General features: G+C 54.4%; 1 protein-coding gene across 1 annotated transcript; it reads left to right on the forward strand.

Moving 5' to 3' along the window:
• Positions 1-29: 29 nt before the first annotated feature.
• Positions 30-25497, forward strand: ZMAT5 (zinc finger matrin-type 5). Its single transcript, XM_065890119.1, has 6 exons — positions 30-139; positions 11279-11433; positions 16228-16290; positions 18308-18388; positions 19645-19756; positions 25096-25497. The coding sequence occupies exons 2-6, from the start codon at positions 11307-11309 to the stop codon at positions 25223-25225; spliced, it is 513 nt and encodes a 170-aa protein (XP_065746191.1). The 5' UTR covers positions 30-139; positions 11279-11306; the 3' UTR covers positions 25226-25497.
• The last annotated feature ends 1121 nt before the right edge of the window (positions 25498-26618 follow it).

A 26618-nucleotide genomic window follows, 5' to 3' on the forward strand; every position in this document is an offset into this window, starting at 1 on the left:
ACGGTCTCAGCTTTGATTCGCAAAGGTTTCTGGGAAGGGTGGACTGATACCCAAGGAAGGACTACGAATCCCAGCAAGCAGTTCGTGGCGTGAGGGCGCAGGAGGAGGAGCTCAGAGCCGTTGGGCCCCACGGAGCCAGGTACCTTCTTTGGCGGGACGTCGAGGGCGAGTGTCCTTACCCCCACGGGAGGGCTTGGGCTCTTCCATCTAAGTCCGCGAGCCCCGCGGTGGGCCACACTATTAAACGGAATGCGGAGTGGATAGGGGAGCGAGGCCTGGGTGCCCGGTCCCAGGCTTGTCCCCCGTCCTGTCTCTGTCAGCCCCAAGTCCAGGGCTAGAGTTGGAGCCTGTGGCACAAGTCAGGTCCTGGGAACTGAATCCCTCTGCCCAACCTCAAGGGAAGTGGCGATTCTACCCATGCTTCATGTTACCCTCATCCCTGGGTTTCGCAGCTGACAATCCTGGCTTGGAAGGCAGGAGACCTAGATCCACTCATTCCTTCTTGGGAATAGAAATAGCAAGGACTTAGGAGGACTAGGGCCGTCCAGCACATGTTTTCTAAGTGCCTCTGGGCCTTGCGCTGGGGACCCAGCGGTGAACAAGTCCCTGCCTTCATGGAGCGCCCATTCTACTGTGTATGGGTAGATGGGAAGGTGCAGTAGTGACAAGTAATGCTTTGAAGAGCTGAAGAAAGTTTGCTTGGGGAGGGGGTGGTGGTGGTAATATTTTAGACAAGGTGGACCCCAGGGCGACACTTAACCCTAGACCTGAGTGAATAGTAGCCATTCAAACAGGAAAACGTTGGTGCAAAGGCCTTGAGGCTGTTCTATCCTGGGGTGTTTGAGGGGGAAAAAAGTAGAGTGGACTATGAAGTAGGCTCAGGTCAGCTCATATCTGGCCTTGTAACCCGTGGTAAAAAGTCTTAGTTTTTTCTAATTGCACTAGGAAGCCAATGAAGGGTTTTAAGCTGCGGTGTGACATGATCTAATTTACATTTTAATGTCATCATTTCTGGCTGCTCTGGAGAACAGACTGAAGAGGGGAAGTTGCTGTGGTGGGTCAATTGAGGCAGGGTGGTAATTTAGATTAGGGTGTGGATTAGAGTAGTGATCAGATTTGGAATGTATTTTTGGAGGTGGGACAAACAGAACAAGCTGACAGATGCATGTAAGGGCTTACAGGAAAGTGGACTCAAGAATGGCATCAAAGTTTTGACCTCAGCAACTTAAAATCAACAGGATGATCTTAAGTTCTGTTTGGCCACATTAAGTTTGAGCTGCCCCTTAGGCATCAAATGGAGGGGTCCAGAGGCTAATTGGGATTTGGATCTGGAGTTCAGAGGAGAGGCCTGAGCCAGAGATAAAAGTCATTGGCCTACGTGTGGCATTGAAAACCAGGGACTGGATTCGAGACCTGGATCTGCCTCTGACTTGTAAAAGCAACAGTAATGCCTTGTTTGGGGACTGGTAGGAAAAACGTGAAATGCTCTATATCCACCATGCGGTTATTTTCTATTTGCAAAGCATCCTGGTAGCCCTTTCGGGCAGGAAGTTGTGAAGCTTCTGGGAAAGAATACTTATATCTTGCTGACAACTTCCCAGATGAGGAGTTCAGAGGAGGGAGGAATTATTTTAGGTGAGATGGGTAGGGAAGACCACAGGGAGTTAAGGTGGGCTTGTTTTATTTTTTTGCCTTTTTAGTTCATTCTCATTTTGGAGCAACAATTTTTTAAAAATCTGATTTTCTTTAGGCCATCGATTTCAACTTAGAAATTATTATTCTATACATAAATCTAGAAAAATTAGAAAAATGACCTTAACTTTCCCTTTGATTAATGTTTGAACTCAACTTGAACAAACTAAATTCCTTTAAACATTCAGCCCTATCTTCAGCTCAGTTACATTCCCTTACACATTTAAGTCCACTTATACATTTAATATATTTGATTTTCTTTTTAAGTACTTCAGATATATAACCTAACAAGCATAATTTCCCCAGAATACTTAAACAGTTACTAGAAAATCTAATAAATTAACCTTATAAATGTAATAAATTTTAATACTTTTCAATACTTTTAACAAACTTAGTCAAATTCTGTTTTGTCAACTTGTTCTCAGTCAGGGGATTCAAAAAATACAGGCTCCATCTCTGACAAGAAATTAGGATATGGCGGGCACCCTTAGTAGCTTTTATAGCACCTCAGTGATTTTAACATGCAGCCAGTGTTTCCAACCATTGCTGACCCCTCAACTTAGAATCACAAGTTTCATATCAATTACTGACAGATACTTTATCAATTACCTAACTACATATTTTAACTTTTATATTTTAAACTGGAATCGCAGTGCTTTTCTGTTATATACTCAACATGTCAAATTCTTTTCAATGTGATACTTTTAAGCACCAGGTAGACACTGATTATTAATAATCTTAGGACAGGAACATTAGTACAATAATTGATTTCGTCTACTACCTCTGTTTTCAATTTTAAGCTTTCCTGGAGTGTGACAGGACGCTTAGCCAGTAAGAAAACACTTTTATCCACTCTAACAAATTGTGCTTAGCATTCTCATCAAGTCGGGGTTACCATTTCAGCTTACTGAGGTGGTTCATAGTCCGACCAGTTTCTGACTGGGACACAGATTTGCGGGCTGTGTCTACCCAGAGTGACTGCCTTCAGCAAAGGCTGCCTTTGGGATGCAGGGGATGAAGAGGTCAATGAATAGTGGAAGCTCAGTTCTCCAGGCTTTTATTTCTTGGGGGTACCTACTGGGGGTGGCTAGAGTCCCTGGTTAAAATGCAAATTTCTGAGCCCCTCTCCAGATCTGCTGAGCCAGAGTTCCTGAGGATCTGATTCAGGAGACTTCATTTTTAATAAGCTCCTCACCAGGAGCAATGGAAAATTTTGAGGAGTTGTTTTGAGAGGGTTGATCTGATGCTGCCAAGGGTGGGCTGAACTAAGGAGGCTGGTCCAGATGTGAAGGGGTGAGACCTGACTTGGGCAGTGGTAACAGAGAGTCACATGGTATTTGGAGCCCAGACTTGGTGGTGGGGAGAGAAGGGAAAGGCAGAGGTGTTTATATGAGTCAGGGTATATGGTTCAAGAGCCTCTTTCAGACTATTTTTGCCTTTCCTATTTGGAAACTCTGGCCTCTTGGGACCTCTAACTATCTGGTGAGAAACTGTCTCCATCCTGAAGCTCCTGGAGCCCAGATTTGGGTTCAGCTGACCTTCACTGGGCCAGGTCCACTTGGAATCAGGGCTTGTCCTATCAACCGTCAGCCTGGACTGAGGAAAATGTTTACGCTAGATCCCTTTCAACACCACCCCTGGCCAGTTCATCCAGGTGAACCGGGTCCCTGGAACCATCCATGGAAGCCTCCTAAAGAAGAAGGAATAGGGTTTATCCCTGCCTGACAAATTTCTCACTTTTTTGAAGGGAATTTTTTGGGAAAATTTTAAAACTATACACGCCAAAAATAGAAACTTAGAAAAACAGAAAAACACAAAATGAAAAAAAGAAAATCCCGCACGTCGTAATTTTATTCTCTAGACATAACTACAGTAAATATTTTGTGTCTTCTCCAGTCTGTATGTGTGTCTGTGTGTATATGTGTGTGTTGAGGCGGGAAGTTCTTTCTCCTTAAAAACGTGGTATCATGTTGTACATACTGTTGTGACAATGAGTCATTTTTCATTTACAATATGGGATGAACATTTTGTCCCTGTAGGGAATTGTTCCCTTTGACTGATTCTTCTTTAACTGAAGTATAGTTGATGTATTACTTTGACTTGATTTTTTTTTTTTTTGCGGTACACGGGCCTCTCACTGTCGTGGCCTCTCCCATTGTGGAGCACAGGCTCCGGACGCGCAGGCTCAGCGGCCATGGCTCACAGGCCCAGCCGCTCCACGGCACGTGGGACCTTCCCGGACAGGGGCACGAACCCGTGTCCCCTGCATCGGCAGGCGGACTCTCAACCACTGCGCCACCAGGGAAGCCCTGACTTGATTTTTAATGGCACCATTGAATAGGTTGGCTCACACCCTACTCTTGCTCCTTGCCAGTTGTGGGCCCCCTCTACCCAAATTTATTTTTAGGGTAAAATGAGGATGGTAGGCTTTGTGCATCATCATTGAACCCCTTCCCCCTCTCTACACAGGACCCTGAGCGGTCTGCCTGGCATGTGGTGAGCAATGGATAACTGTCAGCTCTTTTTATTCTTGGACATTTGGAGTTTGGTTTCAGGGCAAGCTACATTGCAGTGCTCACCTTGGTACCTAGATCTTCGAGATGATCTCTGATCATTTCCTTGGAGGAAGTCCCTGTTGGATGCAGGCGCCCCTCTTTGGGACCCCCGGCACAGAGCTTGTTACCTATGACTGTTACTGGGGGCACATCTGTCGGCCACCCATCCCCAGCACATACTCAGCTCACGTTCTCGTGAGAGCATGGACTCTGTGTCATGAAGCGTGAACCCCAGTCTGGCAGAGAGGAAGTGCTCAGTGTGTTTGGCTGGTGAATGAATGACTGAAAAGGGAACCATGGAACTTTAGGGTTGTGCATATGCAAGTGGGAGGGGGGCCCTCCTCTGACTTGACTCAGGAGAGTTTTGCATTGTGGGGCACTTTGTACCTGTGGCCATCACAAATTATAAAGTGATTTAGTTTCTCCATTCATTTATTTCACTGTATTAGTTAACTGTTGCTGCATAACAAATTACCCTAGAATTTAGTGACTTACCACAACAAACATTATCTGATACGGTTTCCGATGGTTGGGAATTTGGGAGTGGCGTAGCTGGGTGGTTCTGGCTCAGAGTCTCCCACAAGGTTGCTGTCAGGCTGTCAGCCAGGGCTGCCCTCCTCTGAAGGCTTGACTGGGGCTGGACGGTCTGCTTTCAAGCCCACTCACTTGGCTGTTAGCAGGAGGTCTCAGTTCCTTGCCATGTGGGCCTTCCTACTGGGCTGCTCACAGTATGGTAGCTGGCTTCCCCCCAGAACAAGTGATCAGAGAAAGGGAGACACCAGGATGGAAGCCACGTTGTCTTATAACCTGATCTTGGGGGTGACATACCATCCCTCGGCTCTCTTCTCTTAGTCACAGAGACCAACCCTGATATGCTTTGGAACGGGAGACACAAAGTGCAGACACCAGGAGGTGGGGTCATTGGGTGCCACAGAGGCTGGCTGCCACGTCCACAGATGTGCATTAAGCAGCACTGGCTTTCCAGACACTCTGCCAAGCACCTAGCATGCATGACTCAATCCTCACAGTACTCCTGTGAAAAGTATTATTACCCCCGACTTCCAGATGAGGCTCAGGGGTAGGTAGTTTGACGAGAGTATCACAGCCCGCGAGTGGCTTGGGATTCAGGCCTGGGTGGGTGGCTATACAGTAAGGGCTGACTTGTGTGGCCTGTGTGACTTCAGGCAAACTCCCTCCTTCTCTGTTCCTCAGTCTGTCATCTCCCCCCTTAGACCAGCATTTCTCCAAGTATGGTCTGTGGACTCTGCATCAGGGCCTCCTTAGACCCTACCCCTGTCCCAGACCTGCTGAGTTAAGAAATCGCTGTGGGTGGAGCCCCCACTGCCTCATATTGCTGAGAGTGGATGATATACTTTAAGAAGTGAACACGTTTATAAAGCAGAAACTAACACACCATTGTAAAGCAATTGTACTCCAATAAAGATGTAAAAAAAACAAAAAGAAGTGAACACGTGAATGAGGTCAGGATGAGAAAGCTTCGTGGTTGCTACAAAACCCTGGGACATCTGAGGGAGACCCTTAACATATCAGGGCTCCTATCAGGGGAGACATCTGGATCTTCTTGGCACTTCTGTTGGAGCTGGGTCCTGAGCAGGCAGTCTGCAGGCCACCTGCAGGGGCCGGGTCCGATGCCGCCAACTCCAGACGGCAGGCATATGTGGCGCTGGGACATTGCCATGCTCCTAGTGGGCGTGCAGTAAAGCCGTCCTCTGGCTGCGGTTTGCTGTTCACCTGGGGTCTGTGGTGCCATAATTAGAAGAAATGACAGGTAAGCTCGAGGGCAGCATGTGGTGAGCACAAGTCCTGTATAATTACAGCATGCATCCCAGCCCCTGGCCACAGCCGAGCTGTTGACTGAATTTAGTCTTGTGCCAAAGCCAACTCTGTACCTGAGACGCACGTGATGAAAGCAACCAAGAATATCAGTGAAGCACAGATGTCTGCCTTGAGCCAGCCTCACGGTGGAGCGGTGGGGTGGGGAGAGAATGGGTCCCGGGTCAGCCAGGCCCCAGTGTGAATGCTGGCTCCGGTGTGCCTTGGCACGCCTGGTGAGGGCTCCACAGGAGGTGCACGGGGGCCCTCAGCACCACTGGCCCACCCGCAGCACTCAGGTTGATGAGAAATCTTCCTTATCAGTGTCTCTCCCGGTCGTGGCTTTGAGCAAAATAGGAGTGAGTGTTTCTGAACCTGTTTCCTAATCTGCGAAGTGGATGCCTTGATATCTACTCCGAGGGTCTGTGAGGATTAAATAAGAGAATGCCTAGCACACAGGAGTCAAATCTGATTCTCCTTTCTTCCTTCTTCCACCCCACAGCATCTCAACTCGTTGGTCATCTTTTCCTTGAGCCCAGAGGCCTGCAGTCAGGTGCCGTGGGCTCGCCGGGTGTGGTCTAAGTCGGTAGTGGGGGCCCTGCTGGAGACAGAAGCCCTGCAGGGAGGGTGGGGGTGGCAGAGACCTGCTTTCGGGGGCCTTACATGTCTCTCTTCTCGTCCCCGTCCTTGTCCCCAGATTCAGGCTTGTGGAGAAGAGGGTCGGTGAGCCAAGGGCAGGAGGCCTTGGGCTCCACGGGTGGCTCCCTCGCTTATTCCACCAGCAGTTCTGCGTTTGATCCTCTCTTCCGGGTGGTGCAGTTGGACAGACAGACAGAGCCCTCTGCCCTCGTGGAGCCTGTATTCTAGTGGGGAGGCAGCTCTTGTGACAGTAAATCAGTGTGTGAGACGAGCTATGGAAAACAGCAGGTGGTGAGGGGGCAGACGTGTTTGCTGCTGTGACTTTGGCTGCAATTTTAAATCAGCTGGTCAGGATGTGCTGGGGGTAGGAGGGGAGTGAGCCTCCCAGGGGATGATGGCAACAGCAGTAACGGCCTCCATTCTCTGTGGTGGTAAATTCACAGCAGCGGCGGGGTCCCTGTTTTATAGCTAAGGACAGACTCTGGGAGATGAAATAACTTTCTAGTGGTGGAGCTAGAATTTGAACCCAGGCCTGTGTGACCTCAGAGGGTGGGCCCACTAGCATTGCCCTCTGCCCCGTGCCCACGAGGAGCCACCCTGTCACCTGGCGAAGCTCCAGGGAGCCAGCAGATGCTGTCGCCACCGTGGACCTGGTCTCTGGGAGTGGGTGGGTGGCACTGCCTGTGTTCCTGGTGAGGGAGTCGGGCCGGATGGTCCTGTGTTCCGGACAGGACCTCGCTCGCACACTGCAGAGCACGCCAGCCTCAGAGGACGAGGATGAATCACAGCAGAGAGGGCCAGCTTAGTCAGCACCCCATGCTGGTGTCTGGGTGCCGTAGAGACGTCCGGCTGTCCCCATTCCCCTTTCCCTGACCTCCCACTCAGGGCTGCCAAGTGCGGTGGTGCAGGTTGTGCCTTGTGCAAGGACGCCTGGCTACGAGGTGAGGCAGAGTGAAATACACTCTGCTTGCCAAGTTGTGTGTCTGGCCCGGTGCTGTGTCTGTCCAGAGGATTCTGCAGCCACATCTTTTGCTAATGTGCGCCAGGGCACTGGAGCGGGAGGGAGTTGGGTCAGGAGCTCTAGAACTTCACACCTGGACGATGCCTGGGTGAGGTCACCTTGCTGGAGGCCAGCTCCTAACCAGGGACAGGGCCTCTGCCTCCATGGGGTCAGGCCTGTGAAGGAGGCAGGAAGTGCTGGCCCCTCTAAAGCCACTCTGCTCCCTTGACACCGTTCCCAGGCATTGGGGGCTCTGCAGAGCTGCTGTGCAGGCAGAGGTCTTAGCCTGCCAAAGGGGCTGAGGTTCAGTCCCACCCCTGCCTTGTGCTGTGTGCTTTGGACAACTCAGTTCCCCTTTCCTGGCCTCCCTTGCCTCATCTGTAATATGGAATAGCTGACCACAGAGGTCACTTGGGCACTGATATCCTGTTCCTTGTTCTGAGTCTCAGTTTTCTGAAATACAGGCTTTTGGAGGCTAATAATAATGATGGTGATGATGGCCAATGTTTCTGGAGGGCCTCCTGTGGGCCAGGCTCTGTGCTAAGTGACACACGTGTGTGTGTGTACCCTTAGAGATCACCTGGTCTAGCTGTCTGCCTCCCACTTCACATGTGGGGAAACCGAGGCCTAGAGAGGGCAAGTGACAAAGCCACATCCTCACCTGGCAGAGCTGGGACTAGACACAAAGTCCATTGACCCGTCCTGGACGGCTGAGCACTTCCCCTGTGCCAGATGAGGGGTGGCCAGTGTGGGCAGAGGGAGGCACGGGTGGGCAGCGCTGCCACGATGGCCCTCAGCTGAGGCTGGTGTGCCCCCCATGGTTTGTGCATGTGAGAGAGAGGGGAAAACACAAATACACACGCTCACACAGACACACACAGCCCAGCCCCGAGGGGCAAATCATTTGAATCGGTGTTGCTGGGCAGATTGGGAGAGGGGCATGTGATCTTCATTTCCTGGTGGTTTGGTTGGAGACCTGCTTTGCCCTTCCTGGATGTGTGATCTGGGGCACCTCACAGCACCTCTCTGGGCCTCAGTTTCCTCAATCGTAAATGAGGTTGTAATACATACCTCTTGGGGTTTAAAGGGGCCACGTGGTCCTGGGGGTGTAGTGAGTAAAGGAAAGCTGTCATCCGTATGATTTGTTAGGAGGCGACTTTCATAAGTGATTAGGAGTATGGGCTCTAGAGCCATCCTGCCTGTGTTCTAAGCCCAGCTCGGCTGCTTTCTAGCAGCATGATCTTGGCTAAGTCACTTCACTTCTTGGAGCCTCAGTTCCCTCATCTGAAACCTCACAGGTTGTCCTGAGGATTAAGTGAGATGATGGATTATAAAGCTTTTAGCCCAGTGCTGGCACATAGTAGGTGTTTAGTGCATCAAATATTACATAACATTTATTGTACACTTGCTTAATGCCAGACATTATTAGTGTCATTTGTATTGCTGTTACTCTTTTATTAATAATTCATTTGGATTCAAACTTCCGTGTGCTGCTCCCTAAGCAATCAGCCAACCCGTTGAACCCACCGCCCCATATTCCTACAGTGAAAGTAGAGGCCTGGAGAGGTCCAAGGTCACACAGCTGGCTTCCCAGTGCCCTGTGTGGTTTTGCCTAGCTAAGTCTGCCGCAGAGCCACTGTTCCTTATCAGTCTCCTGGAGGAACGCCCCTCCCACTGGCCCTCCCTTCCCCTCCCCTTTATGCTCCAGAGCCAGTGGCTCCTCTGAGCTTCAGCCTTCATGAATGGCTTAGTTAAGCACTCGGCCGTTAAACGTTCATCTCTTACAATTTCAGTCCAATTCCTATAAGTTTATTGGCAAGACAGGGTGTGTTAGAGCTGCCAAATTTAATATATCGAGTCCGCGTGTCTGGGATGCGGTTTCTCAGCAGTAATGGGAGAAGAGAGGTTTTATACGTTTTCATTTTGAATGAGTGTTCGTGATCCCATTACAGCCCTTGACTTAATGGCTGCTGTCTCTGCCGCAGGAGCGGCTTTCTCCATCCCTTGCCTGGCTGCCTGGACTGTCCAGGGGCTTATGTGTCTCTGTGTCTCTCCCCGTTCTCTTCTTCCCAACATGTATTCCCCCATCTCTCTGCCCTGTGGGTCAGGTCTCAGCTTTAACTCTACTTGCCAGATTCTGAGAGTCTGGGGCTTTTGCCGCTGGCCTGGGCTGCTACCTCGTGACCTTGGGGAAGTCACTTTTCTTCCTCCTCTTGGCCTCAGGAACCTGCTCTGGGAAATGAGGGGTCAGACTATAGGACCTGAAGGTGAGAGGCTATTCTGGGCTCAGCCTTTGCAGGTCCCACCTGGTGGCCCTGAGTGAACCCATTTGTCCTCTGGTCTTGTGACACCAAACGGGGACTCAAGGGCTGGCCTTGAGTCATGGCTGCAGATCTCCTGGGTCAGGAGTGGCAGCTGTGGTCACCAGGACTGAGGGGTCTTAAGTGTCTGAAGACCCTGAAATGTTCTCATTTCCCTCTGTGATTGCCACCTAGGTGTTTAGCTGATCTCCTTGGGAAGCTGTGTGCATTTCTGCCTGAGCCCTCTGGCTTCTCTAAGCCTTAAGCTGGCTGTGGAAGGGAGGACACCAGCAGCAGGATTTTAGGGCACCTGGGTTTGCCTTCTGCTTACCAGCTATGTGACCTTGGGCAGATCGCTTCCTCTCTGTGAACCCCAGTTGTCCCATAAGGAAAATGGGAATTAACTCATTGTTGAATAACAAATATTTGGTTGCCTGTACTGTGCACCACTTTGGGGGCTGGGGCTTTGTAAATTTTATGTAGAAAAATAAAGTGTGAGTGTCCTAAAAACAACAACAAAAACACAAAAATATCCCAGCCCACATGGATTTATATTCCTGTTGAAGGAAAGAAAAATATAATAAGCATAACAAGTAACTTATTACTTCAAAGGTGATAAAAGTGAAGCAGGGAATAGGGAAAGCTAAGTGGAGGGTTCTGCAATTTTAAATAAAGTGGTCATGGGAGATTACTGAGAAGGTAGTAGTTGAGCAAAGATCGAAGGAGTCAAGTGAGCAAGCGGGGCAGGTATGCGGGGGGAGCATCCCGGCAGAGGGAACAGCAGGTGCAAACAGTGGGAGGTGGGCGTGTGCCTGGCGTGTGCCTGGCGCATGTGAGGAGCAGAGAGGGGGGCTGTGCGGCCAGCATGGAGGAACAGGAGAGGGGACGTCAGAGGTGGTGGTGGGGGCTGTCCAGAGTGGGTGAGGTGGTGGTTCTCCATCCAGCCTGGCTGCAGATGAGAATTCCCTGGGGTGCATTAAAACATGCTGATGCCCAGGCCTCACCCACTGTGTTTCTGCTTTAACCGACCTGGGGTTGAAGCTGGGCATCAGAACTGTTAAAAGACCCCTCTGGAATGAGGCCTCTCAGGCCATAAGCATCCAACCGGGTAGCCCCTCATGGGCTGTTGCGGAGTTCACATGAGCTGGTGTGGGTAAGTAGAGCCTTCCTGACGTGGCGCAGGCCTGGCCCCCGGGCGTGCTCAGGCAGGGTGGTGGTGTTTCCTCTGCGCTCTGACCTAGCGCCCTGCGACTTCCCAGGCAGCGGCAGCACCTGGCGGGGGTGACCATGGGGAAGCGTTACTTCTGCGACTACTGCGACCGCTCCTTCCAGGACAACCTCCACAACCGCAAGAAGCACCTGAACGGGCTGCAGCACCTCAAGGCCAAGAAGCTCTGGTACGACATGTTCCGAGGTGGGTGTTGCCGGCCTGGCGGCTGGGCTGACGAAGCCCTATTCTCCAGTCTTTCTTATATCATCAGACAGGGAAACGCTGCGGGCCAGCGACAGTGCTGGTCTGGGCTCTTTGAGGAGCAAAAGAGAGGAGGCCTGGGTTGCTGGCCCCTGGGGCAGATGGGCCCTCAGAAGGGCAGGTGGAAGGCGAGCTCCTTTCCCTGCAATCCTGACTGAGGGCTCCGTTCTCTGACGCCTTGCCAGGCTCTGGGGACACTGTGGTCACGAAGAAGGCCTCTCTAAGGAGCTAATGTCTGGGCCCACAGCTGAAAGGTAGGGAAAAGCCAGTGGTCCATCCTGGGCAGAGGGCAAAGTGCCAGCTGCTCTCGGAGCCAAAGAGAGGATGAGAAGGAGCATGGTAGGGCCCGAGGCTGGCCACAGGGCCGGGGCCAGATCGTGCAGGCCTGCGGAGGCCACGGTAAGGGGGGTGGGCAGAGAGGGCAGCCTTCGAAGGGCTGTGGGCAATAGCCACCATGACCGGAGCTACGTTTGATGGCAATGGCCGACTGCTGCCTGAGCAGGGGGCGCAGTAAATGGCTGTCGAATGACTGAGCTGCTTCTGGGAAAGGCTTATGAGGCAAAGGAATTAAGGCCATAACCACCTGGCACAGGGCCTGGCACCCAGGAGCATTGGCTGGAGGGGAGCTGCTGCTGCTCTGCTGTCTTTAGACACACTGAGCCGTAGTGAAAGAGGCGCCAGGAGCTGGACAAATGGAGGGGGACTGTGGCAGTGGGGTGGGGTGACCAGGAGCTCCTGGAATGAGCCGGGGCAGGGCCGGTGCTCCATGAGCTGGGGAGCAGTATTCCAGGACAGGGCCCAGAGGCTGGAAGGAAGGAGCTGAGTCCCAGCAGCTCAGAAGGGGAGACAGAGAGTTCCCTGGTCTGTGACTCAGATTCAGGTCACTCACATTTTATTGAGTGCCTGCTGTATGCCAGGTGCCTTCCATGGTCTGTCATTTGCTTTTCTCAGTAACTCTGTAAGGCAGCAGATCTAAACCCTTTGAGTTAGAATCACCTAGAGACCTTAAAATAAAAAACACTGATCCCCTGACCCCCATCCCCAGAGGCAGGTTTGGGCTGGGGTCTAGGCTTGGGTGAGGGAGGGTGGCCAAGCCACTCAGCAGACCAGGCGTGGCTATGGTTGCAAGGGGCTGGAAGTGGGGGCAGAGGGGAATTCAGGGGCAGAGGGGTCTCCCAGGTGCCTCAGAGGCCTCTGAACCTGGTGTCAGGCAGAGGCTCCCTGTACCCCAAATCCAGTAGGGGCTGCGATCTGGCGTGGTGCTAGGCCTCAAGGTTATCTTGGTGTTTGTTCCTAGTCCCAGACTTTCAGCCAAGAATCCTGGCCCCGTGGGTACAGGGTTGATTGGAAGAGGGCTATAGAAAAGATGAAACAGTGGGTGCCACGAGCCCCTTCTCAGGGTTCCCAGCATTCGCTCACATCCCCAGCCATATCCAGTCCTTAAAACAGCACTTCGAGGGAAGCTGGGCAGGCCAGGGAGCCCCACTTACAGGTGGTGACTTAGAAATCCAGAGCAGTGGATCACCTCACCCTGGTCCCCAGGCTGACATGTGAGCTCTTTCCCCTTCCCTGGGAGGCTTCCCCAGGGCTCCAGCTCACCTGCACAACCGCACAGCACAGTCTCTGCAAGGGCACAGGGTACCCTGCCTCAGCTAGGACTCGAGACCTGCTCTGCTCCCGGCTTCATGGCCTTGAACAAGTCCCTTAACCCTCAGAGGGCTGATGATCCATCTGCCTTGGTCAGCACAGGCATGGGCCCTGGAGCTGGGCTGCCTGATGTCAGTCCCAACGTGTCACTCACTAGCACTGTAGCCCTAATTTTGCCATGTGTAAAACAGCTGTAATAGCCATACCCCCCCTCCCAGGGATGTCACGGGGCTCAGTAATCTCCTGATGACTGTATGGCACGTAAGGACTTACTAAGTAAGAACGATGCTTATGGGTCCACAAAAGGATTGGCCTTGTACCCTTTATCTCATGGCTCATTCATTCAGCCAACACTTGGTGAGCGCTTAGCATGTCCTTGGCTCCCAGAGAGGCTCTGAAGACTTAAAGGTGAATAAAACAGGGCCCCTCTCCTGTGTAACCTCACACCCCATTACAACAGTGTGTTCTGGGTGGAACCCCTGTCCCACCCAGGCCTCCAAGCCCTGCTGAGCTGTCCCTCCAAGCTCCAGCCACACTGACCACCACAAGTACTGTCCCCTCTGCAGGCATGCCTTTCCTGCTGTCCTCCCCACCCCAGACAGTCCTCCAGGACGCCCTCTCCAACTCCTGGGCCAGGTCAGGTCATTTGGCTGCGTGCTGGCTGTTTACCCCGTTTATATCCACGTGGATTAGTGTGACTATTGGAGTGGAAGGAAGGACCAGGTCTGACTTGTTCTCCACTAAATCCTCATCCTGGCGCAGCGCCTGGCACACAGGACGTGCTCAGTAAATGTTTGTTAGATGCATATCTCAATGAACAAGCAAACAAACCCAGGGCAGCAGGGCAGCTGTTAATTTGGGGAGCTGAAGCGAGAAGGACCAATAGGGTCAGATCATGAGGAGCCTTGAATGCCAGGCAGAGGGGCAGGGCCTGTGGCTGGGGGTTCTCAACCCTGGGTGCACTTCAGAATCACTAAGGAGCTTTTAACAATTCTCATGCCCTCCCCTTAGATGAATTACAACAGAACCTGAGAAAGATGGGCTTGGGCTGTGTATACTTTGAAAGCTGCCTAGTGATTCGCCATGTGGCTGGAGTTGAGAACCACCAGCCAGATGCTGGGCAGCCTGGAACTCTTCTCCCATACTGAGTCACCCCACCAGGGCCCCTTGTCTAAGACTCAGACTCAGCCCCATTTCCAGTTTAGCTGTCCTACCCCAGTGGGGCCCTGGGCAATGTCCACACGCCCTCCACCAGCCCTCCTCCCCAGGGAAAGCCTCTGGCACCAGCTGGGTGGGCTGAGTCTGACAAGTCCAGTGCTGACCCTCTCCCCACGCTGCTGGCCCACCCACGCTCCTGCAGGCCGCCCCGGGAGTAAGTCCTCTGATAGCTAACTCTCGACCCCAGCAGGCCAGCCCTGAGGAAGTGAGGAGCCCCCCTCAGAGTCGGCTACTCACCAGCCACCAGGAAATCAGCAACCACACAGGAAAGGGTGGGGGCTTGAGACGCACAGGCCAGGGTTCAGACCTGGCACTGCCACTTCTTATGTGTGTGCCTCCTTTCCCTGTGTGAACCTCAGTTTTTCCATCTGCAAAATGGGGATGTTCATGTAAATGGTGGGTTTATGAGGAGGAAATGGAGTAAGAACTGCTCCTGTTTGTTGAGCATCTACTCCAGAGGCTCTCAGCCCTGGCTGCACCTTAGCATCACCCGGGGACCATGATGCTGAAGCCGTTCCCAGCCCCACTTTCCCACAATTCTAATGTGGGACCTCCTCTGCCCAGTGCTCTCTCCATCCGTTATCTTATTAAATGTTGACAGCAGCCCTACCAGGTGAGAATTTTCCTCCCATTTTACGTATGGGGAAACTGAGACTTAGAGTTCACCTACCAGTCAGGGCTCGTTAATGGGGAGCCCACCTAACCCCTCACTCCATTTGGACGTGGCCTGGAGAGTATTCAATTGGAAATGCTTGGTACCTGCTCCAGCTGGAAAGTCTGACTTGAGGGCTAAGTGGGAATTTAGTGGTGAGGTCTCCATCTTGGAGTAACCAGCGGAGATGTGTTTGATTTCCAAATAAATTTAGGAAAGAAACAAGAAAGTGTAACAGAAAATCTAAACAAAGAAGAGCAGAGGACCCAGGGGGCTCTTAGAGTGAAGGTCAGAAACACCAGGGGAACTATTTTGACTCGGTGACTTTGGAATCCAGTGAAAAGGGATGGCTAACACCATGAAATGAAGCATAGAAGTCAGAAGTCAGGTGGGATAAGGCTTCCAACAGCCATTAGACTTCTGAGGTGGAGGTCATGGTGACATTTGGCGGATGTGGTCCTGTGTACCTGGACTCAGTAGCCCATGGTCTTTCCTTTACTCCAGCAGCCTCTAGAAAAGGCAGCAGATGGACGGGGAAAGTGCACAGCTCAGACCTGGCCTCTCCTTCCTCCAGGGCGACATGAGGGCCTCTGAGTCAGGGCACCTTCCTCACTCATCTCACTCACTTACAGATTTTGACTGATTGATTCCTTGCCCACCAAGGAGCATACAAGATTTAAACTGTACCTATATGATGAAAATAAAAGTAGGAAAAATCGGAGGAAACCGGGGTTAAGGTTCATATCCAGAAAGATTGCCAGGAAGTCCTGTTGAGGCCGGTGGCTAGTGTGAGAGGGGAACAGAGGGAGGTGGGGTACAGCCTTGGCCATGGAGCGATGCCTGGGCCCTGGGGTTTACTGGTGGGCTTTTTAGGTTTTTATTTTGAAATAATTAGAGAGTCTCAGGAAGTTGCAAAGACAGTACAGAGAAGTCTTCTTCTGGTACCAGGACTTCAAAAAAAAAACACCTCCCAATATGATCTACTGTGCAAAGTTGAGAGTCTCTGACCTCAAACCTGGTCCTAGCCTTTGGCTGGGTCTAGGTGGGGTGGGTGGGGCTGAGGTCACCTGAAGCTCGGATCCCTCTGCCCAGCATCCCTACCTGTGGTCATCCCCTCTTACACTCCTCCGTGGATGAGGACCTCTTTCCTTCCCTGATCTCAGTGGTAGGAAGTGCCCGTGTGCAGCTAAAGTCTGAACCCGGATCCTCTCTCCTCGCAGATGCAGCTGCCATCTTGCTGGATGAGCAGAACAAGCGGCCCTGCAGGAAGTTTCTACTGACAGGTAAAGTGTTCTACTCCGTTCAGGTCCCCCTAGGGACCAGCATGCCCTGTCTGATCTGCTTGGACTTCTGCACAGCCTCCCCCCACCCTCCCGCCTGAGCCCGCTTTGTGGCCTTGGTGCGTCAGCTGACTTGACACAGTCAACAGGGGCCTTCCCAGGGGCTGTGCCTTAATGACATCCAGGGCTTGGTCCTCAGCTCTTCAGACCTAGAATGTGATTTTATCAGCTTACCCAGAACAAGCAAGGGCTGGGAGATTGCAAGTAAATCCAGGAGATACTAATAGGTGTAATAGACTGGCTGATTAAGTTAGCCTGGGAGCCTGACTTCTACTGTGCCCGACCTCCACTGTGCCCTCCCTCCCAGCAGGCAGGGCTGGAGACAGGAACAGGCCTGACAATGCCGAGAAGCTTCAGGGTTAGAACAAAGGACGCTGGGTGTTGATTTCACTGCTCAGTACGCAGCTAATAAAGATGCATATAGTTCAAAGAGACAAAAACCTCAGTAAGTGAAGGAGCCAAAGGCAGATGAAAATAAGGGTAGGAAAAATAAGACAAGGCCAGAAGAATGCTTAGTCTCCTCCATGCTTGCCTTGAGGTCCTGTATACTCTAAGGGTTTGGCCTTGAGTTTCCTAGCAGCCAAGGCAAAGAGGAAAGCCATGATGATTAACATGGTGTAAAAGGGAGCTTAGCACCAAGGAGAGGTACTGCTGTTGGCCTAGGAGAGCGGGGTGAATGGCTGTGCTCCCCTCAGGAGACCATGCTGCCCCTAGAATGGGCACCAGGCCTGCGAATCAGGGGCTGCCATTCCCCATGGGCTGCACCTTGATGTGAACACGCTGCTGGCAGGCAAGGCTGTCTTAGGACACCTCTAGTCTCCTATTATTATTATTTTTAAAATTTATTTATTTTTGGCTGCTTTGGGTCTTTGTTGCTGTGTGCGGGCTTTCTCTAGTTGCAGCGAGCAGGGGCTACTCTTTCATTGTGGTGCGCAGGCTTCTCACTGCGGTGGCTTCTCTTGTTGCGGAGCACAGAGAGGCTCGTGGGCTTCAGTAGTTGTGGCACATGGGCTCTAGAGCACAGGCTCAGTAGTTGTGGTGCACGGGATTAGTTGCTCTGCGGCATGTGGGATCTTCCCAGACCAGGGCTTGAACCCATGTCCCCTGCGTTGGCAGGCGGATTCTTAACCACTGCACCACCAGGGAAGCCCTATTTTTTTTTTATAATTTTTATTGGAGTGTAGTTGATTTACAGTGTTGTGTTAGTCCAGGTGTACAGCAAAGTGAATCAGTTACACATATACATATATCCACTCTTTTTTATTTTTTTTTTTAGATTCTTCTCCCATATAGGCCATTACAGAGTATTGAGTAGAGTTCCCTGTGCTATACAGCAGGTTCTTATTAGTTATCTATTTTATATATAGTAGTGTGGATACGTCAGTCCCAATCTCCCAATTTATCCCTCCTCCCCCTAGTCTCCTGTTATTTTGAGAAACATTTTGGTCTCCCCAGTTGAGATTTGGAAAGCCAACCTGGACTTTGGTACCTCCTTGACAAAGCTGCCATTAAAGCCTTTCTGGGGCACAGTCCAGCTACTTGTGCCCCCCTCCCCCCACCCCTTGCCATGGGCAGGGGGCACCAGGGCGGGGGTGTGAGGAAGCAGAACCCTCTCAGGGACCCACCCATAGTTAGTCGGGGCTACGGGCCAGGGCAAGGGGAGGTAACAGGAGACAAGCCTGCAGAGGCTTATGGAACCCAATCATGAAAGGCTTCAGTGGACTTTGGTCCCCGGCCAGGGGAGGGCTGTGAGCAGGGCCTAGTGGACCAGACAGGCCATGCTGGCTGCTCTTATGGCTGGGCCAGAGAGAGTCCAGCTTCTTCCTCAGGGCTGGAGTTGCTACTCCTTAGTCCCTAACACCCTGCCCCTAAAACTCTGGTGGCCCCTCATCAGGCTGCCCTTCAGCTCAGTGGTAGGAGTCCATCCCGGGCAGCAAGTGACTCTCTCCTCCCGTTGCAGGCCAGTGCGACTTTGGCTCCAACTGCAGATTTTCCCACATGTCAGAGCGAGACCTGCAGGACCTGAGTATGCAGGTGGAGGGTGCGTTTCACTGGGACCCTGGGCTGGGCAGGGGTGGGTGCTGGGGGGATGTAGGGGAATGCTGCCCTGTGTCTCCCCCCTTCCCCCTCTTTTGTGGCTGCCATGTGGGGTAGGCTGAGAGCTATCCAGGGCATCATGAACTGCTTTCAAACCACCCCAGGCATGAGTGGAGAAGGAGCCAGGGAGCCCCCATCCATGTGCCCGGCTGGGTTTAAAGTGACACGCATGGCTTCCTGTCCAGGAGTCCCAAGGGTGTGCCTCAGCCCCACCTGGGCCCTGCTAGCCTGGCATTCATTCATGTACACCCACCCTCCCTTCCTCAATCAGGCAACGTGTTTGGAGCCCCTATTCGGCCCCTGGCAGATCCCCCACTGCGCTCTGGGGACAAGGGGATAAAGAGAGCACCTTCCCTGCCCTCAGGATGCTCAGGCCTGGGGACTACAGGGAAGGGCAAGTTCAGCTTCCCTCTGGAAACTGGCATGTCTGCCTTTGGGAAATTCACTTCCTACTGCTCCAATTAGAGATAAGGAAATTCCCACTTAGATGGTCTTTATCGATCTTCGCATGCAGCCCCTCACTGAATGGATGGAGAAACTGAGCCTCATGTGAGCCCCCATCCAGTGCGGCTCCTCTGTCCACGTGGCCTCAGGCAGCCAGCGAGCGTCTGGGGTGGCCTGGCCTTCACCCTCATCCACCAATAGGCCTCACTCCCCTCCGACCAGTCAGACCCTGTGGGCAGTGCCCTGCCCTGGGGCTCTGATGACAGTGTAGCAGCAGCCCTGCCACAAACACAGGTTTCTAGGAGCTTTCCCAGGGTGGAAGTGAGGCCTTATGGGCCAGGCCAGCGAGTCCTGGTGACAGCTGTATCTCCAGCTCTTCCAGCCATGGTCTCTCAGAGCCTTTGGCCCGTGGTGGGAGAGCGCAGGCTTTGCCCTGTTCTGCAGCCCACACTGCCTCCCTGACCCCAGGTTTGGACCCCTCCTGAGGACCAGGCTCTCAACTGTCCTGTGTCCAACTCCAAAAAGCTTGGGAGGCAGCCAGCGTTTTGTCTTCACTTCATGGGGAAGCAGAGTGAGGCCCAGAGGGGCTACCTGGGGAGGTGGCTGCAGGATGGGGACAGGCCAGAGGACCTGCTCCTGGCCTCCCAGCCCGTGCCTACCCCCCCGCCTCTGGAAGGTTCCAGCTGCTTTGTGAGAGTGTGGGGTTCAGATGGGGGTGAGTATGCCCCTCAGTTGCCTGTCTCTCTATCCCCACAGAGGAGAGGTGGGCCAGGGAGTGGCCACTAGACGTCACCGAGCTCCCTGAGGTCCACGTGGAGGACTGGCTGGAGAAGAGAGCCCAGCAGCTGAGCTTGGCCCCAAGCAGCAGGTACAGGCCCTGTGGGTCCCCTTCTCCCATGCCCTCCAGTTGCAAGACCCCAGCCAGCTTGCCCTTGTCTCCATGAACTGCCCAGGGACCAGACACGGGCGCCCCCAAAGGACTCCTCAGGTGGGGGCCACATCGGGAGCTCTTGGGTCCCCACGCCCTGGCCAGAGGCTGAAGGGCACTTGCCTGAAGGTTCCTGGCCTAGGCCTCATCCTCCTGCCTTAGTGGAGTCTGCAGTGGCTGAAGGAGGCAGGTGGCCAAGCCAGCTTGACTCCACATCACCAAGTCCATTGCCAGAGGGAGAGGCCTGACTGTGGTTACTGAGGCCCCAGAAAGCCAGTCACCACACTGTCCCCTCTAGGCCCTGCCAGATAGGCATGGTTGCTCCGACCCTGCAGAAGGGGAAGTGAGGCTCATGGGATGATGTGACTTGTCCAAGGGCACACAGCTCGGAGCAGGCACAGCTGGGATTGCACAGGCATGTGACAGGCTCTTTGTCATTGTCCCACTGCCTCCTCGAGGAGGGGGCTGGGGTGGGGCTGGCCCAGCTGCTGCCTGGGCCCAGCACTCAGGATGCTCAGAAGTGGACAGGGTGCACTTTACCCCTTGTATGGGGAGCACCCTGGGTCAGGAGCCCACAGGTGTGTGCTGTGTGCCGTCCCAGGTTCTCCTCTTCAAGGTCACAGCCAAGACCAAAGCCAGGGCTCCTGGGGTCTTCTACCAGGTATTGAAAGAGAGAGAAGGGAGGAAAAGGGCTAAAGGATGTGCCTGTGACCTGCCTGACTTGGTAAAGTCACCCCGTGCTGGGCTGCCTCCTTTCCCGTCCTGCACTGGGACCCGGTGGCCTCATGGGACAGCAGCCTGGCTGGGACAGTCTGTGGGAGAGGTGAGGCTTCCCTTGAGGCTCCGCCAGGAGATGAGGGCCAAGCTTCTTGCCTTCTCCGTGCCTCAGTGAGGAGAGCTTGTTAAGCTATTTTAAAATTAACTTTGTTTTTAAATCTGTGTCCCGTTTGTCCCCCGACCTTGAAAATATATAGTACAGTCATGACTCCTGTGTTGGAATGTGACATCCCTTCCGTCTGGTCTTGTCAGAAGTGGTTGTGATCTTGGTAGTGTGGGCACCTCCCTCAGGACTGGTCCAGGGACCCATGTCCTGCACCCCAGCTCGGGGCTGAGGCCACTCAGAGAACTCTGGGGGCTTCCCCACTACCCCACTCCCTGGACCCAGCTGCCTCCCCGCTCCGCCACCATGGTTCCTCTGCTGGGAGTGAGCCCCAGAGGCCTGGGCACCCCCTGGGCTTGTGCCGAGGGCTCAGGGAGACCCTGTGGCTGGGCTGAGGGGGCGTGGGGGTGGGTAGAGATGGGTGCCCTGAAGTCCCTTCCTAGGGATAGATGTGTCCCTGTGCTCTCTAAGGCAGCGTGCCTGTGACCATGAGACTCAGAGGACTAGGGGACAAGATGGAGAAACTGAGGCTGAATGACGGGCCCAGAGTCGCAGGAAGAGTGGTGACCACGTGATAATCAGGTGTGTTGGTGCCGTGGTGTGCCCGGCACTCAGCCCCGGCCTTTAGCGGGGTTGGTGCCCCCGGTTTGTAGCTGAGGAATCTCTTCCCCTCCAGGAGGTTGTGACTGCCTTGGTCACACACCTACTACCCTTAGCAGCACTCAGCTGTCACTTGAGAGAGAGCTTAGGTCCCTGCCCTGGCTTTGGACCCTGGGCCACTTCTGTTACCAGGTCTAGGGCTGGCCAAGGGCCAGTGCAGTGGTTGGCCACTGCAGCCGGAAGTCTGCAGTGGTAGTGGCAGTAGCCGGCTGCTGGGATGGCAGTGACTGGAATAGAGCTTGCCGCTGGGGACCACCCTAGGCTGAACCCTATCCCCTGGGCTCCTCTCCCGCTGACCACCCAACCTGGACCCTTCCAGGGGACCTGCTTTTCCACTTGTTCTCTGTGCCTTTGCACAAGTCCACCTGCCTCCTGAGGGCTTGCAGCCAAAATGAATTACTCTCTGGGCAGAGCAGACCAGTCCAGCCTTGAGAAAAGGAAGTTGTTAGGAGGGAGGTGACCATTTATCATTGCTTTTGCCATCACAGCCTCGGTCTTCCTCAGCCCTCTCCCCTCAGGTTGGTCTCATGAAAAATGATACCCACACCCTGCAGCCCACAGGCTTTGGGCTCTGCCCTTGCGTCCCTGGCCCCCACTACGCGGGGTCAAGGAGGTGGATTGCAGCCAGGAGGCTGCCTCTCTCTGTTCCCTGAGTCTACCATCAAGGCAGCCCTGTGGCAACAGTGCCCTCTCTGCCCTTCACCCACCCTGGCTCTCCTAGACGTCACGGCAGCCCTTCCTGGTCTCCTACCTGCCTCTGCTCCTCCAGTCCATCCTCCACACAACAGCCCCAACCAGCTTCTAGAACACTCCCTGACCCCGGCCCTGCTGAAACCCTCCTGGGCTTCTTCCCCGTCAGGGGGACCTGGACTCCACAGCCCAGTTTGCAAGGCCCCGGAGAACTTCCCTGCCGCCTCCACGGCCCTTGAGGGTCACCTTCTCACCTCTCCCATCTGGCCTCTTTGTCAATCCCGCCGGATGCTTGGCAGCTGGTTAGGTGTGGTGGGGCGTTTCTGATTTGGGGGCACCTTGTGCACACTATTTCCTCTGCCTGGAACTGCCCCCCCACCACCACGTCTGCCTGGCAAAGTCAGACTCATCCTTCAGGCTTTAGCTGAGACATCTCCCCTTTCTCCCCTTCCACCCCCGGGCCTCCCCCTCACGGCCCTGAGTTCACACTGTCATCAGCCTGGTGCAGACCCAGGACATGTTGGCTACATGAGAGAGCATTTGGGGGAGCAGGGTCCCGGCCTGAAGGACTATTCCTGAGTATTAGTGCCGTGGGCGCCTCGTGGGGATGGGTCTGGTGGCCCCTTTTCCTCTCTGGGTGTCTGTGTCCTCCCCCCCAGGACACAGGGCAGAGATGGCTGCCTGGCCCACCTGGGGCCACCCAGACCCGAGGGCTCTGACCTCACAGGCTGAGTGGAGCCCTCAAGGTGAGCCGGGCTAACCATCCTTGTAAAGGGGAGATGGAGGCTCAATGGGGCCCCAGCCTGGTGCACTGTCCCACCCCCCACCCCCCACCCCTTGCCCCAGCAGACTGACCCTGAGGCACCTGCTGGGAGCAGACAGTAGCGGGAGGGAGGGGCCAGCCTCAGGTGAGCAGGCTGATCCCTGCGAGGCCAGAGGCCAGTGCTCGCCCCTGCTTTCCACTGTTGGCTCTTCAGGTTGTGACTTTATCCGTCTTAATCTTCCCCTTTGCACCCCTCTCAGGGCTGGTGCTACTGTTCTGGCCCAGGTGCCTCCCTAAGACTCTCTCCTTCTAATTAGGACCATAGCTGGGGACAGGTGAAAGAGAGCTGCCCTGTCCCTGTGACGGGGCAGACAGGCCAAGAGAGAAGCCACGAGCACAGTCCTACGCACCTGTGTCCCAGTCTGCTCCGTGCAGACTGGAGGGGTGTGCTCCAAGGCCTCGGTGCCCGCATGTCTGAGGCCCGGGGAACACACCCTTCTCCTGGCGGGAGGCCTCAGCTGCCCGGGAGTCTGACCCATGTCCTAGAGGAAGGGCCTGAGGCTCACAAGAAGGGGCTCCCTGATGGATCACACCCTCTCAGACCTGCGGTCACCCCAGCCCCACGGGGAGCCAGGGCTTGGCTGGCAGCTGGGGCTCTCCCTTCCAGCAACTGCGGAGCCTCCTCCATTCCCACCCTTCTCTGCGCCTGGTGGAGTTTATAAAATCTCCCCGGCACCATAAATCATGCTGGGAGCCGCTTTCTGTTCTTTCCAGTGGGCAGCAGGCTGCCGAGCAGGGATTCCCCTGTCCTCGCGCCACGGGAGGCCCCAGAGGCTGCACCGGGGCTGCCTGAAGCCCTTGCTCTGGGTCTGACAGCAGCTCAGGCCCAGGAGGGGTGGCTGGTCGAGGCTTCAAACCTCTCAGTGGGCCTGGGATGCTCCCGTCCTGCAGAGGCCCGGACACTGGGCCCCTGAGCCTGCCAGGGCCTCACCTTCACTGAAAGTGGGACCTGGGGGTGGGCTGGGCTGGGCTGGGGGCAGAAGCATGAGGGGCCAACATCTGGGGCCCACGTGTAGGTGGCATTCCGGCCTCTCACCCCCCATTCTAGACTGTGTCGCTTGGGCCCGTGACTGATTCCATGCACCTCAGTTGCCTCATCTATAAAATGGGGTTCAGTAAGGATTCTTGAGGTTCCCCTCGGCTGTGCTGTCTGGCCCAGAGTAGTATCCAGGCAGTAATAGCGCTCAGCATGGCTGTTTGTCATCAGCAAGCATTCACTGGGTGGCTCCCTGTGCCAGGCCCGGCTCTGGGCACTGCGGGAGCAGATGGACGCCACCCCATCCCCTGGTCTCTCCCCCTTGGAGAGCTCCAGTCCTACAGGGGCGACGTGAGCTCCCAAGTGAGTTCAAGGTAGCCTGAGGGGCAGAGCAGCCCTGGAGCGGCAGTCTGAGTGGGGGTCAAGTCCAGAAGGATCGGAATGTGGAGCAGTTGGTGGGGAGGCTGCCTGTGCGCCTCAGCGGCTCCCTTAGGACAGGGCCACCCTGGGCTGAGCACACAGGGTGGGTGCTTCAGATCGGCCCCGGGCCTTAGGAGGTAGCTCCTGGGGCGATGGACCTTAAGGGGAAGGGGAGTAAGTAGCATGAGAAATAAGGCTTTTAAAAAATTTTTAGACAATATTTTTTTCTCATTTCAAAGGCTTGCGTGCTTGAAAAACTTTCTTGAAAAGTATAAAGAAGTAAAAAAAAATCACCCATAATTGCACCGCTGAGATAGAACCACTGTTAACATTTTGCTGTGTCTTCCAGGTTTTTTTTTATGCATTTATATATGCTATATATCTTTAAACAAAAATAGTATCATGCTATATACATTATTTTATAAGCTGCTTTTTCTCCCTACTCACACAGTATTATACATCATGACACCTTTCCTCATCAGTGCATATAAGTTTGCCTTAATTCTCACGCAGGCTGCGTAGCATTCTCTGCTGTGGACGTGCATATATATTTAATTAGTCCCCCACAGGTGGACACTCAGGTTATTCCCATTTCTTATAGCTCAGTCTCTGCCCACAGCCCCCCTATTTCCTTGCGCTCAATCCTAGAGGTGAGGTGGCTGGCTCAAAGGGTCTGCGTGTTTCTGAGACTCTGCCTTCCAGAAAGGTGATACAGGCAGCTGCCCCTACCCACAGCTGGGGTGGTGGGGAGGGTGAGCTGGAGGGGGGTGCCCCCGCCTGGGCCTGAGCTGTGCTCCACACTAATTCTCTGTTCTTTTCTTTCCCTCTAGGGCTGAACCCATCAGAGCCACCGTCTTCCAGTACCCGGTGGGCTGGCCACCAGTCCAGGAGCTTCCTCCATCCCTGCGGGCACCCCCGCCTGGGGGCTGGCCCCTGCAGCCCAGCGTCCAGTGGGGCTGAGTCCCTTATCCCTGCCTAGTCAGCCCTCCAATCAGCCACAATAAAGATAAGGGCTTGTACGGGGGACACCCAGGCCCCCTCCTGCTGCACCCCATGGAGCATCTGAAACTAAAGACCGGGCCTGGCCTGGCCTCTCTGAGGCCTAAGTGTCCTCCCCAACCAGGTGCAGCCCTGGTCCTGGCTCTGAGCCAGGCAGTTCCACCACCCCCACCCCAACGGGACATCTTGAGAAGACTTCCTTCCAGATGTTTATAAAGAAAGTCTGTCACCACCACTGTGCGGCTGCTCTTCCCCCTCGCCTGGCGCCCTCAGCTCTGTGCTCTGGCCCTGGGTCAGATGATGGGCAGGGCTGGAGTGAGGTGAGGTCCTCTCCAGGGTGACTGGTGCTTGCTGCCCTTCTCCCTTGGGAGCCGGCAGAGGCTCAGCACAGCCGGGCAGGGGGCAGCCAGCGTGGCTGTGACTCGCCCAGGCGAGCAGTAGCCCCGGATCTGGGGAGGAGAGCTGAGGACTCAGTCTGCTGTCCTGGCCCCCACATCAGCCCGTGCTGAGCTGGTGCCCAACCGTGAGATGGCACAGCTTGGGCAGGGATGGGAGCTGGGTCTCCAGCCTGGATGGTGTGGAGAAGTGGGCGACCCAGGAGGATGGGCCCTGAGCTTGGGAAAGTGGCCTGGCTGAACTTCCTGGCACTGACACCAGGGGTGGCTTCTGCCCTGGAGGGGCCCCCCAGTCGGTAGGGAGACCACATAGGTTGCTCAGGGGATTCGCAGCCTCTGGGCCCCAACTCTGCTTCCTGCCTCCACTGCACTTCACTGTGCTGGGGTGCTCGTGGGCAATGTGGCCCTCAGGTCACTGGGCCTCTGGTGGGGGGCCCAATGGATGAGGTGGCAGCTGGGCCACCTCAGATGCTCCATCTTCTGTGAGCTTCTGCCCTGCCTAAAAATCACCATTGATGGGGGAACTGAGGCCAAATCTGGGAGCCCTCTGAGCCTCAGGGTCCTCATCTTTGAAATGGGCTGATTCTCTAGCCCTAGTGGGTGTGTGGAGGAGGGCTGGGTTTGAGTCTAAGGAAGGTCAGAGGAAGGGATTCAGCAGAAGGCCGGGGGCTTCCTCAGGCCATGCCAGGGAGAAGGGCCCAGGAGACCCCAGCCTCATGTTGCCCTTCAGGAGGAGGCTTTCTGTCCCCTGCACGCCCCTCCATGGCCCTGGGCAGACCTGAGGGACCAGGGTTGGGTTGGCTATGTGGCCCTGGGCACACAATGCCTCCTCCTGCCCAAGGGACCTGCAGCTACTGGGCCCTGTATAAATTCCTCCTTAATTTCCCAGGGGCCCCTGCACAGCGAGAAAAGTTAGTGCTACATACAGGCCAGGGTGGGGCAGGGCAGGGTGCAGGCAG

This window comes from Phocoena phocoena, chromosome 13, assembly GCF_963924675.1.
Source record: "Phocoena phocoena chromosome 13, mPhoPho1.1, whole genome shotgun sequence".
Lineage (NCBI taxonomy): Eukaryota > Metazoa > Chordata > Mammalia > Artiodactyla > Phocoenidae > Phocoena > Phocoena phocoena.